At 57.9% G+C, this 15,608-nt stretch overlaps 6 protein-coding genes across 6 annotated transcripts; 2 read left to right on the top strand and 4 right to left on the bottom strand.

Annotated features, from left to right (window-relative positions):
- Positions 1-50: 50 nt before the first annotated feature.
- IE81DRAFT_74309 (hypothetical protein) lies at positions 51-1,506 on the bottom strand (the record flags this gene model as incomplete). The annotated part of the gene is made up of 2 exons (XM_025517596.1): positions 638-1,506; positions 51-496 (listed from the first exon to the last, which is right to left on the bottom strand). Coding segments are annotated over exons 1-2 (872 nt in total), but the record flags the coding sequence as incomplete, so codon positions are not given.
- A 477-nt stretch (positions 1,507-1,983) lies between these two features.
- IE81DRAFT_350729 (scavenger mRNA decapping enzyme) lies at positions 1,984-3,448 on the top strand (the record flags this gene model as incomplete). The annotated part of the gene is made up of 7 exons (XM_025516594.1): positions 1,984-2,083; positions 2,170-2,453; positions 2,515-2,557; positions 2,629-2,698; positions 2,766-2,844; positions 2,923-3,164; positions 3,250-3,448. 7 exons carry the CDS (start codon positions 1,984-1,986, stop codon positions 3,446-3,448), a joined length of 1,017 nt encoding a protein of 338 aa, XP_025365976.1.
- A 69-nt stretch (positions 3,449-3,517) lies between these two features.
- Positions 3,518-5,545, bottom strand: IE81DRAFT_350728 (LIP-domain-containing protein; the record flags this gene model as incomplete). The annotated part of the gene is made up of 7 exons (XM_025516593.1): positions 3,518-3,588; positions 3,665-3,809; positions 3,876-3,916; positions 3,983-4,334; positions 4,401-4,709; positions 4,812-4,957; positions 5,020-5,545. 7 exons carry the CDS (start codon positions 5,543-5,545, stop codon positions 3,518-3,520), a joined length of 1,590 nt encoding a protein of 529 aa, XP_025365975.1.
- A 664-nt stretch (positions 5,546-6,209) lies between these two features.
- IE81DRAFT_327118 (lysyl-tRNA synthetase) lies at positions 6,210-8,998 on the bottom strand. The gene is made up of 5 exons (XM_025515014.1): positions 8,577-8,998; positions 8,066-8,482; positions 6,946-7,998; positions 6,655-6,853; positions 6,210-6,564 (listed from the first exon to the last, which is right to left on the bottom strand). Exons 1-5 carry the CDS (start codon positions 8,657-8,659, stop codon positions 6,463-6,465), a joined length of 1,854 nt encoding a protein of 617 aa, XP_025365974.1. The 5' UTR covers positions 8,660-8,998; the 3' UTR covers positions 6,210-6,462.
- A 498-nt stretch (positions 8,999-9,496) lies between these two features.
- On the bottom strand, positions 9,497-11,290 carry IE81DRAFT_73993 (t-SNARE). The gene is made up of 3 exons (XM_025517594.1): positions 11,179-11,290; positions 10,865-10,941; positions 9,497-10,788 (listed from the first exon to the last, which is right to left on the bottom strand). The coding sequence occupies exons 1-3, from the start codon at positions 11,206-11,208 to the stop codon at positions 9,615-9,617; spliced, it is 1,281 nt and encodes a 426-aa protein (XP_025365973.1). The 5' UTR covers positions 11,209-11,290; the 3' UTR covers positions 9,497-9,614.
- Positions 11,291-13,311: 2,021 nt separating this feature from the next.
- IE81DRAFT_327114 (hypothetical protein) lies at positions 13,312-15,443 on the top strand. Its single transcript, XM_025515013.1, has 4 exons — positions 13,312-14,143; positions 14,294-14,444; positions 14,569-14,906; positions 15,020-15,443. The coding sequence occupies exons 1-4, from the start codon at positions 13,722-13,724 to the stop codon at positions 15,423-15,425; spliced, it is 1,317 nt and encodes a 438-aa protein (XP_025365972.1). The 5' UTR covers positions 13,312-13,721; the 3' UTR covers positions 15,426-15,443.
- The last annotated feature ends 165 nt before the right edge of the window (positions 15,444-15,608 follow it).

Genomic DNA, 15,608 nt, shown 5'->3' with positions numbered 1-15,608 from the left:
GGGGGGGGGGCGGCCTTGTGTGAGCCAAGCGCATGCACGCGGGTGCTCGAGTCCACTCACCCTCCTTGGACCATTTGAGATCACCAAGCTCGTGGGAAAAGGTGCCATTGAAAAGCTCTTCCATGCTAGGAAGCTTCTTGCCCGTCTCTCCGGCCGGTAGGCTGACGTCGTTGAATCTGGCTGCAGCTTCCGCATCCTTCCATCCGGGCACGGCATAGTCAAAGTCGAAGTGATCCGCATGCGCGAGCCCAAATGATCCAGCTGCATCGTTGCTCGAAGCGCTGAATTTGGCGAGCTTAAAGTGGGCGGACTTGGGATGCGCGTACAAGGGCAGCGTCCACGCCTCGTCTGGCTTGATGAGCACGACGATGCGACTCAAGGAGCCGCCGGAGAGCCAGGTGAGGATGGGGATGGCAGCTAGCAAGGCAACCAAGACCAAGCAAATGAGCATTAGACCCTTGCGTCGAGTCGTCTGAGCGCCCGATATGGCAGGTATCTGGACGGGGGGGGAAACGGTGTTGATCAGCATGTGCGCGAGGAGGGGGAGACTAGAGCGAGGGGCGTGCGCGCGAGGAGGGGAGGGAGGCTGGAGCGCCACGAGTCAAACGCGCCCCGCGCCCCGCGCCCGCCTGCTCACCTTTTTTGTCGCTCCAGCTAAAGCGGATCGATGTGCGGCGCCCGACTGTCGCTCCACGTCCACATCTTCACCTCGCAGCAATCCTCTTCCCTCCTCTGCCTCACCTTCACCCTCCTCCTCCTCATCATCATCATCCTTGTACCTTTCTCCTCGCACGCTGCCGGTGTGCTGAGGCAGAGGAGGATAGCTGTGCATGCTCATGCTGTGCAGGGTCGCATCGTCATCCGATCCTGCCTCTTGATCTCGACGCTGCGCATCATCGCCCCTCATCTTGGTCGCAGCGGTGGCGGTGCGAGTGCGACTGGACAGGGGATTGGAATCGTCTTGAGATGATGCAGTGGAAGTGGACCCGCGCCTGTCGGACACGGTTGTATCGACAGAGGGCACGCTGAACGGCAGACCGATGTGACGCGTCGGGTCGGCCATCGCTCGCTCTGCTTCACTCGCAAGAGGATCTGCGTCGGTGTGGATGGATGGTGGTCCAGCGAAGCGCGCGCGTGGGTTGCTATAGCGGAGGCGTGCGTGACACCAATACGCGATTCTCCTGGCTGGCTGCTGGTGGGGGGACAAAGTCTTGCGCCTTTTAGGTACAGCGGCAATGCGCCGCTGCAGTCAAGTGAAGAGCGCGGGCCTTGCTGTCGGCGCAGGACTGATCGATGTGTAATATATCACATACAGAGATCCGCACCTACAACTGTGAATCAATCGAGAATCGAGAATGGAGAATGGAGAATCGATAAAGGCGTTGTGAGTGCGTGTCGGGCGTCCATTCTTGAGAATCACTTTGGCGCAGCTCTTGATTCGTCGATCGTCGTCCGTGCATGCAATCTTGAATCAAGAATGGCCGCGCGCGATTCAATTGGAGTCCGTGTCCGAGTCTTGAATTGGACATGAACAACACACAAATAGGTGTCCCTGCATTATTTAATGCAAGGCGCCAGATGCCGCACGCATGGATGCATGCATGCAGGCTGGCTGGCGGTCCGGCGCGATAGCTCGTCAGCCGCATTCGAGTTCAAGATAACATCGGGATTTATATTCTTGGAGCGTTACACGTAGCTCATCATTATTCTTGATTTCGAATCGTGCATACCGCGGGACCCCCTCGCCTTGGCTGCATATATATATATATATATCTCGACAGGGCACGTGATGTCTCATGGCTCATACAATCGTGAATTCTCGATTCAGATTTTGATTGAAACTATTCGTGATTCACATTCCCGATTCTTGATGCAGAATCACGATTCAGAAGTCGTGAGTCCCGAGTCCGTGGGTCCTTGTGTCTGGGGCAACCTTCTTCTCCACCGCATCCACGCACGCTGGATTTCCCTCACTCCGCAAGAATGTCTGTCGCAGTAAACGAGGGCGAGGACGCGATGGACGCGTCTGATGACGCCCTCAAGGGGTTCGTGCTGGAAAAGGTGTTGGATCAAGGCAAGTGGGGTCTGGCTCCTCCTCCTCCTCCTCCTCCTTCGCCTCCTCGCACTCACGCCTGCTGATCTCCTCTGCGCATTCCGCGCGGCGCGCAGACCCGCGCTCTAGGACCGCTTCCTTGCTAGGTAGGCTGGACGATCGCGCAGCCATCTTGCTCCTGGAAAAGACGCACTTTGAGCCGAGCTTCTTCGAAGAGGTTGGATCTGAGCGTCTCTTCTCCCAGCTGAGAGACATTGGACAGAACGACGTCTATCGCTGGTTGTTGGGCTGGAGGAGGAGGAGGAGCTTGCACGATGCAGCGAGTGCATCCAACAGCTCCAACAACGCGCGCGCTCCGGCAGACTTTAAGATGACGTTGATACACCCGGCGTCCGAAACGGTACGTCTTGTGCGTTTTGCTTGTATGCAGCGGGCTCGCTGAACGCATTGCTACCCGTCAGCATGTGGCCAAGTATAGCGTCCAGAGCCGCTTCATGATCAACGGTGAGGCGTGCCTAAGAGCCCCACGTCGCGTCCCCTCCGCTCACCAAGATATACCCCGTTCGCCGTCTCAGAAACGCCCGAATTGTACGAAAAGATCGTCTTGCCATTCATTCTCAGTCAGCCATCGTCGAGGATACAGTGGTGAGAATGGGGCGCGACCCTTGTGCTCTTCGCCAACCTGACCTGGCGTGCTTTGTACCCGACCAAGGGTGTACAACATCCTCGACAAGAAGAAGGAGGCAGATTCGATCATCTACGAGGATCCGGACCCCGAGACAGGCTTCGTGGTGAGTGAGCACGATTGGACCACGTTTGCTGCACCTTCCTACAGCCTTGCCTGAATGCGCGTCGACGCACTCTCACAGCTCTTGCCAGATCTCAAGTGGGACCGCAAAACGACATCTTCCCTTTACTTGGTTGCGATCGCCCACGACCGGTCCTTGCGCAGTCTTCGAGATCTTCGACCGCAAACAGAGACTCCCGCACATGCCCGCTTACTGCGCAAGGTGCAATCGGCCGCAGCTACAGCCGCAAGAGGCACATACGGACTCGACAAGGAGGGCGCTTCGGGTATCAGGTGCTTTCTGCACTACCAACCCACATACTAGTGAGAGCCGGAACGAGAGCGCACGTGGGCCGCCGCTTTTCGTCAGCGGGGGGATCTGATGTAGCGTACCCTTTTTTTGCCCTAGCCACCTGCACATTCACATCCTCTCAGCTGACCACACATCACACCCGGGATCCATCGTTGGGCAAGCGCACCTGCTCGACGACGTGATTGATCTTCTGACGCTCGGGGTAGATTTCAGGAAACGCACCTTGACCTATGCGCTGGGAGAGCGAAGCGAGCTGCTGGCTCTCATAAAGACCTCTGGCGCTCTCTCACCGTGAACTTTTTCAAAACTTGGCCGTTGCTAATGTTCACGACACGTCGCGCGTAGCATGACTTTTTTTGCGAAATCAACACCAAAAGTTCTCCCTTTGACGTCTCTCGCAGGTCTTTTTGAGGTCATCGTAACGACGCTTGCCGACTGTTGTGCGTGAGTGGGGTGCCAGCAGTGAGTGCCGGTGGACACTTGATCCCCACGCTCTGCGCCGCCTACTCACGCAGCTCTTCGTCCCCATCATCCGTCAGCGTTGTGGTCAGATTACGGATCCAAGGCTTGCCTGCTTTTGCCTCGTTCGGTTCGCCTTCCAGCCGGTCTCCCATCCATCGCACACAAGCAGAATAGGATGTGAACGAAAGCAAAGCCTGTGGGAGGGGAATTCGCGTCAAGTGGGCACGCGCAGGTTCTCTTCAACGCGACATTCTACCTACATGCGCAGACAGCTGGTCCCGAATGTACTCGATGGTCGCGCCTGTGAAGCGTGCGCGTCAGATTGGGGGGCTCTGCAAGTTATTCGCTTCCCCATGCACCTGCTCACCACCTTTACCCCACCTCTCTACAAGCTCGTCTGGAGCCTTGATCGGCACAATCTCATCGTGTAGACTGCAAGCTATGAGCAGCGGCTTGCGCGGCACCTGTTTCGGATCAGCGCCCATGCGGTTCTCCTCCATCACCATGGCTGGCACTTTGTCGGTCATCAGATCAAAAGTCGGCTTGAAGTAGCTCGGATCGCTGCTCGCGTTGCCCGAGATGAGGCCGAGGATATCTGCGCCTGCCGAAGCTCGAACGACGGACCAAAAGCCGGTCAACTTTGCTTGAGAGAAGTACTTGCTCGCTGCACTGGTCAGGCTATCGGCGAGATACTGCTGGAGCTGCGGATAGGTGTTGGCCTTGAAGCTCTCTCGCGGGGGTCAGCAGGCATTCTCACACCCCGCGAAAGCCTGCTCTTTACGTACCAGACCCTGCACAACGCCAACAATCACACCAGCCACGAGCGTGTTGTTGACATGCGTGGCGATCTGTTTCAGATCGACCGGCAGTCCACCTAGGCACCAGCCTTGCACTTTGGCTTCCACATCGGGAGCGTAACTCCGAGCTAGCTGCGCAGCGAAGCCCGTCGCTATCGCACCTCCGCTATAGCCGTAACCCACCACGCGCACTTTGACTCGATCTATTTTCAACTCGGAAAACTCGATCACAGCTCGAATGCCGTCCAATACGGCGTGTCCGGACTGCAAGCCCGCGCCAAAAGCGTCGTTCTGGCCCTGAAGGGGGGGTTAGGTAGCAGGCACATTGTAGCGTCGAGCAGGTACGACAGCAAAAGGTCAATGGGATAATCAACTTGCTCGACAGTCGTCACCACGCACCAGGTAATCCGAAACGGCGCAGATCCAGCCACGATCGAGCATGGGTCCTAGAAATACCAGCTCGGACATGGAATTGCTGGATTGGCTGCCACCGGCACGTAGAGCGTACGAGGTACGCCAAAGCGAGCTGGCAGAATTTGTCTTGGCTGCGGGGGGAAAGTGTGTCAGGCGTTCTTTTTGAGAGCAAGCGCGCGCGTCGCACGCTCACGCTGGTAGGCGATCACTCTGTCGCCCTTGCTATTGGCCGGGACGATGATGGTCGTGACCGTGACTTGCTTGTAAGGGCTAGCTTTTGGACCACCAGTGGTGACGAAGAGCAGCTGCCAAGCCTTTAAGCCATCAGCATCCAGACCAAAGAATGGCGTGAGGAAGATTTCGCGCGACTTGACCACTTGTCCAAGCTCGTAGTCCTTCAGATCGTCTGGCGTCAGCTTGATGCCGTAGAAAACATCGTCGGGAGGAAGCGGCCATGGCTTTTTGCCCCAGCCAAACCAGCACTTGATCGAGTTGAGCACGCCTGGCTGTCCGCATGGACTTTCGGTGCCGTCATCGCCATGGGGCAGCGGTGCAATGGCCTCTGGGCTGGCTTTGACGATCTGTGATCGACCGAAGCGCAAAGGTATGCAGGAAGACGGCACTTCATCCTCATCCTGCTTGGGTGGTGCCGGTGCCGGCGACTGCGGTGCTGTCGCTCCAGCCGGGCAGTGCTCTCGGAGCCAAGTCGACCAGATCATGACAGAGCATAGACGTAGTTCTCGTGCTCGTATTCGCGGGTCGAATGTCGTCTTGAGCGTGTTCGAGCAATGCTCGCGAGGGCCAGTCCTCTGCACGTCCCTATGATGGTGGATCAATCTCATCATCAAGGCGCATCGACACCGTAGTGTACAGAGCAAACGAGACGTGAGCAGCTACATAGTCGCCCTCATCTTGCAACTTGTGGCTTGCGCTGCGCGTGCCCAGGGTGTGAGACTCCGCGCGCGACGGACACACGAAGGCAATCATTCACATTAGTGCACAGGATGAACCGAGGGCTACATTAGCGTCGTCGCGCAAGGTCAATGCTTTGATGAAGCCGCACATATGCTGCTCGCGGTCGCGATTGTCTGCCCGTCAAATAGGTACTTTTTCGCTTGCTGACTCCATTTCGGCGCGTGCACACGCCCCCTATTGCATGCACGGTGCGCGCGAACAACAAAAGCATCGCGAATGTGGAATGTTGTCGCGATCGAGTCGAGGTGTGGGCAAATGCATGTCCAGATTACGGTACATTCATTGATTGGCAATAAGCTCGGGGGCCGGGCCGCAGCATCCGCTCGATTCACTGGAAGCCTGCCACCGTGACTTGTTCCTCCGCCGGCGCCGGGGTCTGCTCCATCACACTCACGATTCCCATGCAAGTCGCATCAACGGCAATCGAAGAAAGGCATCAAATCGATCAACAATCCCTAAATGAAGCTGATGCGCGCACACAGCATTCGTGATAGGCCGCCGCAGCCCTGTTCACTGTGATTTTGATCATGACATTCGCATCCAAAATCTCACCGAGACTTGCCGAGCGCACGCCACACGTCGCACATGAAAAGCTTCGAACATGCGCTGACCATTCTGCACACACGGCATGCACCTTTTGCCCCCCCTCTGGATGCCACATCTAGATGCCCGGCTGTGCTGGTGCACCCTCGGCTGCGTCAGGTTGAGCAGAGGCAACGTCCGCGCTGCCTTGCTGTGGCAAAGGCTTGTTCGCAGGGAAAGCCTGTGAAGAAGCGCGCGCACAGCGCGTTCCATTCGTTGCTCAGCACCTGCATTCTTTCTCGCTCCAGCATCGCCAGCGATCGACACTCACGAGGACCTCCTTGATGGAATTCGAGTCCGTCAAGAACATGACCAGCCTATCGATTCCCATTCCCCAGCCACCGGTCGGAGGCAGACCATGCTCCAGCGCATCGACAAAGACGTGGTCGATGCCCTGAGCTTCGTCATCGCCCGCATCTTTTTGTCTCGTCTGCTCTTCGAAGCGCTCCCTCTGATCAAAGGGATCGTTCCTGAGAAAGAAAGCGAAAGTGAGCGAAAGATCACGTCGTCAGACGAGGGGGGGGCCAGGGCGCAAGTTTGAACACTCGCGCCCGACACTCACAGCTCGGTATAAGCGTTGCAAATCTCCTTGGTCGCGACAAAGACCTCGAAGCGCTCGCACAAGCCCTCGATGTCTCTGTGACGCTTGGCCAGGGGGCTCATGACTTGCGGGTGTCCCACAATAAAGCTAGGATTGACGCACTTGACCTCGATGAATTCTCCGACGAGCTTGTCGATCAGTCGCGCAGAAGTGCGGGGCTCGCTGCAGTCCACGTTGTGCTTGGCTGCCAGATCGCTCAGCCACTTGCGGTTCTCCTCCGTGTGCAGCACATTGGCAGGTGGAAAGGTCACGTTGAGCTGAGACTCTAGCTCCTTGATCATGTCGAACCTCTTCCAGGGCGTAGAGAAATCGATCTCAAACTCTCGTCCGCCTTCCACATCCTTGCCATCGGGATGATACTTGATCTTGTAACCTCCCGTCACAGACTTGACCAAGCCGCTGATCATGCTTTCCGTCAAATCCATAATGTCGTGCATGTCCGCATAGGCCATGTAAAATTCGCAGATGGAGAACTCGGGATTGTGAGTCTGATCGATGGATTCGTTTCGAAACACCCTACCAATTTCGTACACTCTGTCCAATCCACCAACGACGAGCTCCTTGAGGTACAATTCGGGCGCAACGCGCATGAACAGGTCCAGCTTGAGGTCGTTGTGGTGCGTCACGAAAGGCTTGGCCGTAGCGCCGCCAGCAATCATGTTCATCATGGGAGTCTCGACTTCCAAGAAGCCCAGATTGTCCAAGAACCTTCGGACGTAGTTGATGATCTTGGCGCGCTTCACAAAGATATCCCTCACGTGAGGGTTCATGATCAGATCCAAATAGCGCTTGCGGTACCTCTGTTCCTGGTCCGTGAAACCACCTCGGCCCGACGAGCCTGCGGGCGCTTTGGGCAGCATGCGCAGGTTCGGCGCCAAGAGTTGGATCTCTGTGGGAAAGATGGACAGCTCGCCAGTCTTTGTCTTGCCCGGGAAACCCTTGACTCCGACGATGTCTCCGCGCTTGAGCAGATCGTGAGCGGCAAAGAAGGCCTCTTCGCCCGCCTTGTGGTATCTGCAAAAGTGGCGAGCGGGTGTCAGTCGAGCAAGACTCGCGCGCACACACAAAGCCTCGAACGCACTGGATCTGAGCAGTGATCTGCACTTGCACGCCTTCCCCGTGCAAATCGTAGAAGCGCAGCTTGCTGCTTCCCGATCTCATATTGTGGATCCTACCAGCCAAGCTGACCTGCACATCCTCGATGTGTTGACCCTTTTGCGTCTTGTCCGCATACCTCTCGATAAAGTCGGCGATGGAGGAAGAGACGTGAAACTTGTGAGGATAAGGATCCGGCTGCTTGGACTGTCTCAGCGCGAGAATCTGCCTGGAACGCCTCTCGTAGAATTGGTTGGGAGTCAATTCCTCTTCCTCCTCCTTCTTCGCCTTGCTGCCGGATCCTCCCTGCTGCTGCTGCTGCTGCTGCTGAGCCGGCGCAGCTGCAGCCTTGGCCGCTTTGCTCGCCTCCTTTTCGCGCTGTTTCTGTCTTCGCTTCAGCTCGCTGGCGATGCGTGGGGAAGTGGAAGCGTGCGTCGTGGACAGGGAGGTAACGTCAGCAGTGCTTGCACACGTCACCCACGAGTACGCCAACTCACTTCTTGGTGACCATATCCCCAGTCACCTCGTCCTTGAGCAGCTTTGCAGCAGCAGCAGCAGCATCAGCTACGGGTTCCGACATCCTGACAGTCGACGTGAATGATCTCGAATTGCACGACGCCTGAATGCGCACGAACTTGCGAGTCTGATGAGGGAGCAATGATGCAGCGATGAGCGGTCGGGCAAGAGAAGCGAATGGTGCGAGGGAGCGAAGTGCTATCATACAAAGGGGGGGGTGGCAGGCCGGCGTAGGCGAAGGGTGCGCGCCGAGCTGTGTGCTGGTCAGGTACCGCGTGGCACAGATCGATGTAGGCAACAGCTGCACAGTACCAGCGCCGATGCCGATGCCGAGCTTGCTGAACAGAGTCGTGAGTCACGAGTGCGAGTGCGAGTGCGAGTGTCGAAGGAGGGGGGGGGGGCTGCTCACGAATCTCGACTTGCTGTTCCTTGTGTGTCTTCTTGACCGACTTGCATGGCTGAAATGCACCATGCAGCGCCCAAAATCGAGCGCGTGACGCGCGCGTGCGCAGGGCGCAGGGTGTGGGCCGTGGGGGCGGCCAGCCCAGCCACGTGGCGGCTGCTTCTTCGCATCACCTCATCTTTTCGACGTGCAGTCAACAACAAGCACCCACTCGAAACAAGCAGCGAGAGCAACACGCACAATCCGAGGGAGGACCTTTTTGAATAGCATTTGACGTGTGAAAAAGCAAGTAGTAATGGTGTGGGAGGGGTGGGATAAAGAGATGTCACAGGCCCACGACTGATCTGGTCGGCTCGCTGGCCGCACAACGTCCCGAGCATCACGGCCGGACGAGATGAAGGGGGCAAGGTATGATGATTGACCGCCCAGCGTAGCGGTTGCCGCTCTGACGAGTGGGACGCGGGCCGGGCCGAGGGCAGATGGAAAGGGGAAGGTAGCGAAGAATCAAGAGGGGGAGGGGCTATTTACGAGCTCCGAGGAGCGTCTGGCATTGCGAGGGTGCGTGCCACTGGGAGCAGTGAAGCATGAAGCAAAGATCGATTTCTCGCGCGCCTCCTCAATGAAATTCCACTCCAAAAGCAGTGGCCATGCGTCGCATTTCCCACACGTCGAGGTGCTCCGTGCTGATGAGGGGCATGATATGGCGACGGGCGTTTTGCGCGGGGGCAGGATCAGAGCGTGGGCATTTCCACTCTCCGCCAGAAAAGCACACGCCAATGAAGATGACGATGGCCAGCACAATGATGATGACGACGATGATCCAGAAGCAAATGATTCTCTTTCTCCTAGCTTTTCTCGCAGACACGACGGCTTTGCCGGTCTGCTCCGTGCCTTGCTTCATGTCCATCTCCGTCGTCATGGCAGACTGCTCGATCTGGTTGATCTGCTCTCCCTGCTCCGTGATCAGCGTGTCGATCTCGTTGAACAGCTGCGCCAACTCTGTAATCGTCCTCTCAATCTTGAGAATCTCGTCGTGTCTGGCTTGAACCTCGCGCAGAGCTCCACGAGCCTCGCCATGTCGATTCGAGTTGAGCAGAGCTTGCGAAAAGATTTGTCCTCCCGACTCATCCTCTACCGCTGCTCGCACCTCTTCAGGAGAGGCGTCCGGCTTGACGATTCTGTATTGGCGCTCTGCTCTCGCGCGCGTCTTTTTCTTGTAGTCGTTCTCCACCTGGACGTAACGCTGAATGAGCTCCTTGAATGCGCCCTTTTGCACGCCCACTTGGGTCTTGCGCACATTCTTTTCTCCGCTCTCCGGCAGCTTGGCGGTCTGAGCGTCGAGGTTGCGGATGCGGTTCTTGACGGCATTCGTCAATCTGCTAGTCTCTTGGGTCAGCTGGTCCAGTTGCGCCTTGGCTTGCTGAGAAGATTGTTCATCCATGTTGTTGAGGCTCCTCGAGTGCAGGTCGGCGATCCGTGCGACATTGTTCTCGACCTGCCTCATCGTATCGCGCACATCGTCAATCTCTGCAAAGAATTGATTCGTGTCCGATGGTCCCACTACGGGTGGCTGTGCGTAGCCGCCACCCTGCTGACCAATGCCCTGCATCTCATATGCGTTGTTTTGCGCTGGAGGAGCGTAAGCTGGTTGTTGTTGCTGCTGGCCGTATCCACCTCCTCCGTAGCCTTGCTGCTGGCCATAGCCCTGCTGCTGACCGTAACCACCTTGACTGTAATTCTGCTGGCCGTAGCCTCCGCCGCCGCCGCTCTGTTGCGGGTATGAGTGGTCGCTGATAGTGGATTGGGACGTGGCGAGGAAGATGATGAGCAGACAATCCCGTGCGCCTTTGATTTGGCGATGCTCACCCGTAGCCATTGTTACCAGCTCCTTGCTGTTGGCCGCCGTAGCCTCCGTAACCAGCGCCGCCAGCTCCCTGCTGAGCCTGCGTCAAGAGCGGGTACAGAGTGTGAGCGAGCGGGTATAGAGTGTGAGCGAGCGGGTACAGAGTGTGAGCATCGCGATGGGAAGAGCTACATTTGGTCGCCGTTCGATGCCAAGCCGAGAACGCGATCGAAGTGACACCAGAGATGCTCGTGATCCTACACCAATCGAGCGCGTACACCATGTTGCGCCCGTGCAATCGCAAATTTCGAGCCTGATGTGCTGCTCGGTCACTCACTCGCATAGCTGCCAGTCTATCACGCGCCATGTTGTGTTCGAGATGATGTAGTGATGGGAAAGAGAATTAAAGTGATGGGTAAGGGCTGAACCACCGGCTGGGAAACGGGGAAAGGTCCTTTGTGTCGATCTGTCGCTCCGGGCGGCAGAGATCGTAATCGTATGGGGGGGGGAGGAGTGTGTTGGTGGTGCACCGTCAAGGTGTTTGAGACTTGCAAGGCGGAGGACGGGTCGGGGACGAGGGTATGTGGCGGTGCGGAGCAGCAGCAGGAGCGCGGAGGTAGACAGATGGGCAAGCGGATGCGCCGCTCCGATGCTCTGCTTTTGAAAGGTTTGCGACGGGGGGGGGAAGGCAAGTCGAGGTGTGAAGCCGTTCGCGATGACGGATTGCAGAGACTTTTTTGCTGTTGCAGAACTGTCGTATTCGGCGACGAGGATCGAGCAAGCAAGCGTTTATGCGAAGGTTGTGGGCTGAATGACGGAGATTGGTCGAGTGCTGGAGCAGGCAGATCAGAGGAGAGCGCAAAGGCTCGAGGTTTCCATCGATCAGGTCAGGGGAATCGCTCAGCAGTCGCGCGCGCGAGTGCACGTATACGAGTCGTGAGCGTGCGGATGGTGTCATGCACGCGAAGGAAGGTCGGGGCGCCGGTGGACATGCAAGCGCGTGCACTGTGACTGTGACTGCTGGCGGAATGGCATGGGGCGACCGGGCGCGCGCGGCTCGTTTGGTCTGCTGCTGGCGCGGCAGCAGAGCGCGACGGTTGGCATGCAGATGCGCGCGCATGCTGGAATGGTGCTGCCTGTATAGCTGCTGCATGGAGACCATATGTGCAACGGCTGCATGGCTGGCTGGCTGTGCGGTGATGCGCAGTGGTGTTCTGAAAGAGCGGCGATGCGGGTAGGCTAGCAGCAGTTTGAGGTGTGCATGTGCGGTGCAGCAACATGCATATGCATGCAGCATGGGCAGAGCGCAAGGCGCGTGAGACGAGCGCAGCAGGCAGGCCGTGCAACGTACGTCCAGCGCGGCAGACGGGCGCGTGCGACAATTAAGAATCAAAGCAGCACTCATCATGCAGCTCTGTACTTTCTACCGCACATCACGCGGCACACACAGAGAATCAGCGCATGATGTCCTCGGGAGCTGGCAGCCGTGCGTGCCCGCGCCCGCGGCCTCGACACCGGTGACTGCGCATGGTGATTTGGTGCATGCTGATGCCGCATACGCATATGCATATCACCTAGCTGCTGCACTGCTGATCACTCGAACTTCAGATTCGCTCACCTAGCTTATGGGCAGCGAGCGCACCGCCACATTTGCGACGCTCAAAAGCGTGCAAGTGATTGTCTGCCGGGACTCCGCTCGTCTACCACTACTCAAGTGCTCCCTCGGGTGGCTAGACATGTCTGCATCAGCTTGATGGCGCGCGATGGACGTCCATCAAAGTCACGACTCTATCACAGAGGGTTCCCGCAGCTTCGACGCCGTCTTGCGCATGATGGTCACATCCGTCAGGCGAAAGAGTCACGAATCGCGATGGGAGAGTATCGAATGACAGGCCTGCATGGACAGCCCTGCTGAAATCATAGCCAGCGCTGTTGCACGACGAATCTCATGTGTGTGATGGTCCAAGGTGATGGCCGGATCAGCGAACGTAGCTCTTGGCAGGCACGCGACGGTCGCGCCCTATCGCGCGCGGATACGCCGCTCGGCGTTTGTGTGGCTTGGTGGTCGTTCATCATGATCTTGAGGGACGCTACACGCTGCCGTGCGCATGTTCGACGTGCCAAAGGAGCAGCAGCAAGGTTACTGGACTGGTGTGCATTCACGATTCACGATTTGTGGACGACAAAAAACGCGTGCGCGCGTGTGCGCGGCAGGTCCGCTGTGTCTTCTTAATTGAAACAAACAACTTCGAAGCGATGCACGTGTGGGCGCATGCGGGCGCGCATGAACCCGTGGGCGCGCGGGCGGGGGCGCTGGGGGGGGGCGCATGGGAGAATTGCATGGCGTGGGCACTCGCGCGTGATGCGTGTGCATCTCGCCTCGCGCTGATGGTCGCTGTTGATGATGCCGACGCGCGCGTCGAGGTGTGAATGATCGCTCACTCGTGACTCGTGACTCGCGACTTCTGATCTGCAAGCTCCTCGCGATCACGCTTCTCCATGACATCGCGCCGTCACTACTGTCGCTGCTGTCCACGCGAACGCCAACGCGAACGACACACCTTCCGCGGCGTTCTGGCGATTTTCGCAACGAATGCGCGCGTCACGGGTGTCTTGATACGACGTTCCACGTACGACGCAAGCCGACCATCGATCGATCGATCGAGCGGTGCTGGGCAAGCTCTGATCGCGCGCGAGGAAACCTCGAATCTCCAAACCACCTGGCGCGGAACACAACCGCGCCGCTGTACAGCACATTCGCAGCTGTGCCAACTTTGAGTCCAGCAAGTGCTGCATGGCCTGCGAGTGGTGAAGGCCCATCTAGCGTGCACCTCTCGTGTCTGCAGGAGAGTCAGAGTGATCAGCATCTCCAACATCGTCATGCTGGACGTGCTGGACAAGTATCCCGTGCTATCGGCCCTGTTGCCCTTCATATATTGGAGCACCTTGCCAAGCATCGGTACGCAACTCGCCCTGCACGCCTTCTACACCATTTCGCCCTCGCTTCGCCCCACGACGCAAGCCGACGTCGCGCTGCATTTCAACAGAGCTCGCGTCCTGGTAGTGAGCGCCTACCTCTTCTACACGCTCCACCAAGCCCTCGTGGGTGCACCGCCCAACTTTTACACCACCCTCGGTCTGCCGCTGGATGTTGAGACGGAACACGTGCCGAGAGCTTTTAGAAAGCTGGCTAGGATCTATCATCCTGACAAGGTGGGTCCTAGAGGCGAGGCCTTCTTCATCGCTGCTAGGACAGCTGCCGACGTCATTGGCGATCCGACCAAGCGATATGCCTACGATCGGTGAGTGAGCAGAGCGAGCGTGATCCTTCTCCGGAATGGTCCCCGCGAACGCGAGGGCGCATGCGAAAGCGCGGCGGTGAGTGTTGAGGGTATGCGAAGCTGATGCGAGGTGCGCGCGTGCATGCACACGCTCCCCCTTTTTGTTACAAGGTTCGGACCGAGCGTGATCGCTTGGGAGAAGCTGTACACTGTCAGGGAGCACATGGGACAAGGTTTTCAAGAGGCTTTGCCCTACTACGTCGTCCAGCCCGCCATTCTGAGCTTCATCAATTGGCTCAATGGCGACGGTTTCATCGACTTTGTGAGTCTTTGCGAGTCTTTGCGAGTCTTTGCGAGTCTTTGCGAGTCTTTGCGAGTCTTTGCGAGTCTTTGCGAGTCTCTCTCTGCGCATACACGCACTCGTGCTGATGCGCCCGCTCGAACAGTGGAGAGCCACGCTTTTCATGCTCATGGCTTCCTCTGAGCTCTACCTGTGCGCCTTGCCCGAACGACCTGCGCTCCTCGTGCGCCTCTTGCCCAACACCACGCAAGCCGAGGTGGTGTCGTTCTTGCACGAGCTCTTTCTGTCCGTAATGCTCGCGAGCAAACAGATCGCGCCTCTCATTCCCAAGCTGGGCATCATTCCTTCCAACATTCCCCGGTACGGCAAGAGGACGAACGAGGAGACGCAGAGGGATCTGCAAGAGTTGGACAGCGTCATGGTCAGGTTGGCTCAGCTGGCCGAGGTGACGCGAGGAGAATCGCAAAGGGGCGTGGCTGCTAGGTGAGTTGCCGCGGCATGGCAAAGCAATACGCTACACGCGCGGCCCCCCCCCCCCCCCCCCCCCCCCCCCCCCCCGCCCAACACCCCCGCTTACCCCAACACGTCTCGCGCAGTCTTGAACCTCTGCGTCCCTCCCAGAGACCCTCTGCTCAGACCTTGCAACAAGCAGCGCAAGAAGCTGCCAAAGCGGGCGCACCTCCTCGGCCCAATGGGGCCTTTTTGATACGAGAGCCGAGTCAGGTGGAACAGACTTGGATGCACCTGTTCGCAAGGGAAGTGTTCAGAAAGCGGGTGGAGAATAGCAGGTTGGAGATGGGACTCGAGTCGAGCGAGAGAAGCGATGGTGCGCCCCCGACCGCGACCGCGACCGCGACCGCGGGCGCGCCGAATGGACAGGCAAGCAGCGCAGCATCGCAGCCGGGTAGGGAAACCGCGATGCTCTCGAATGGTCAGGGCGTAGATAGGGAGCATCACGCCACGCCTGGCGATCACGATCCCAGGGTTGAGCTCACGCAATAAAAGAAACTGTTCAACCGCACGACGTGCAGAGATTTGTCGCTCGGAACGTGCCTTGATCGATGCATTCTCGCTGTATGGCTGGCGCAGCAAAAAAAGGCGAAGGTAGGATCATTCGCTGCGCTCGCGTAGTCATGCTTTTTGATCGTTGGGTACCCGTTTGGTAGGCAGCCGTTTGGGTGGGAT

This window comes from Ceraceosorus guamensis (assembly GCF_003144195.1).
Source record: "Ceraceosorus guamensis strain MCA 4658 unplaced genomic scaffold IE81scaffold_182, whole genome shotgun sequence".
Taxonomy (NCBI): Eukaryota; Fungi; Basidiomycota; class Exobasidiomycetes; order Ceraceosorales; family Ceraceosoraceae; genus Ceraceosorus; species Ceraceosorus guamensis.
This window is presented reverse-complemented; position numbering and strand designations above follow the sequence as displayed.

Coding starts and splice junctions, on each gene's coding strand:
- IE81DRAFT_73993 (XM_025517594.1), bottom strand. CDS start 11,208: ATGGCGCGTGATAGACTGGCAGCTATGCGA. Junction 10,942..11,178: donor ATAGACTGGCAGCTATGCGA/GTGAGTGACCGA, acceptor CTCTTGACGCAG/GCTCAGCAGGGAGCTGGCGG. Junction 10,789..10,864: donor GCTGGTAACAATGGCTACGG/GTGAGCATCGCC, acceptor ATCCACTATCAG/CGACCACTCATACCCGCAAC.
- IE81DRAFT_327114 (XM_025515013.1), top strand. CDS start 13,722: ATGCTGGACGTGCTGGACAAGTATCCCGTGCTATCGGCCCTGTTGCCC. Junction 14,144..14,293: donor AAGCGATATGCCTACGATCG/GTGAGTGAGCAG, acceptor TTTTGTTACAAG/GTTCGGACCGAGCGTGATCG. Junction 14,445..14,568: donor GCGACGGTTTCATCGACTTT/GTGAGTCTTTGC, acceptor CCGCTCGAACAG/TGGAGAGCCACGCTTTTCAT.
- IE81DRAFT_327118 (XM_025515014.1), bottom strand. CDS start 8,659: ATGTCGGAACCCGTAGCTGATGCTGCTGCTGCTGCTGCAAAGCTGCTC. Junction 6,854..6,945: donor TGCAACGCTTATACCGAGCT/GTGAGTGTCGGG, acceptor TTTCTTTCTCAG/GAACGATCCCTTTGATCAGA. Junction 6,565..6,654: donor ATTCCATCAAGGAGGTCCTC/GTGAGTGTCGAT, acceptor GCTTCTTCACAG/GCTTTCCCTGCGAACAAGCC.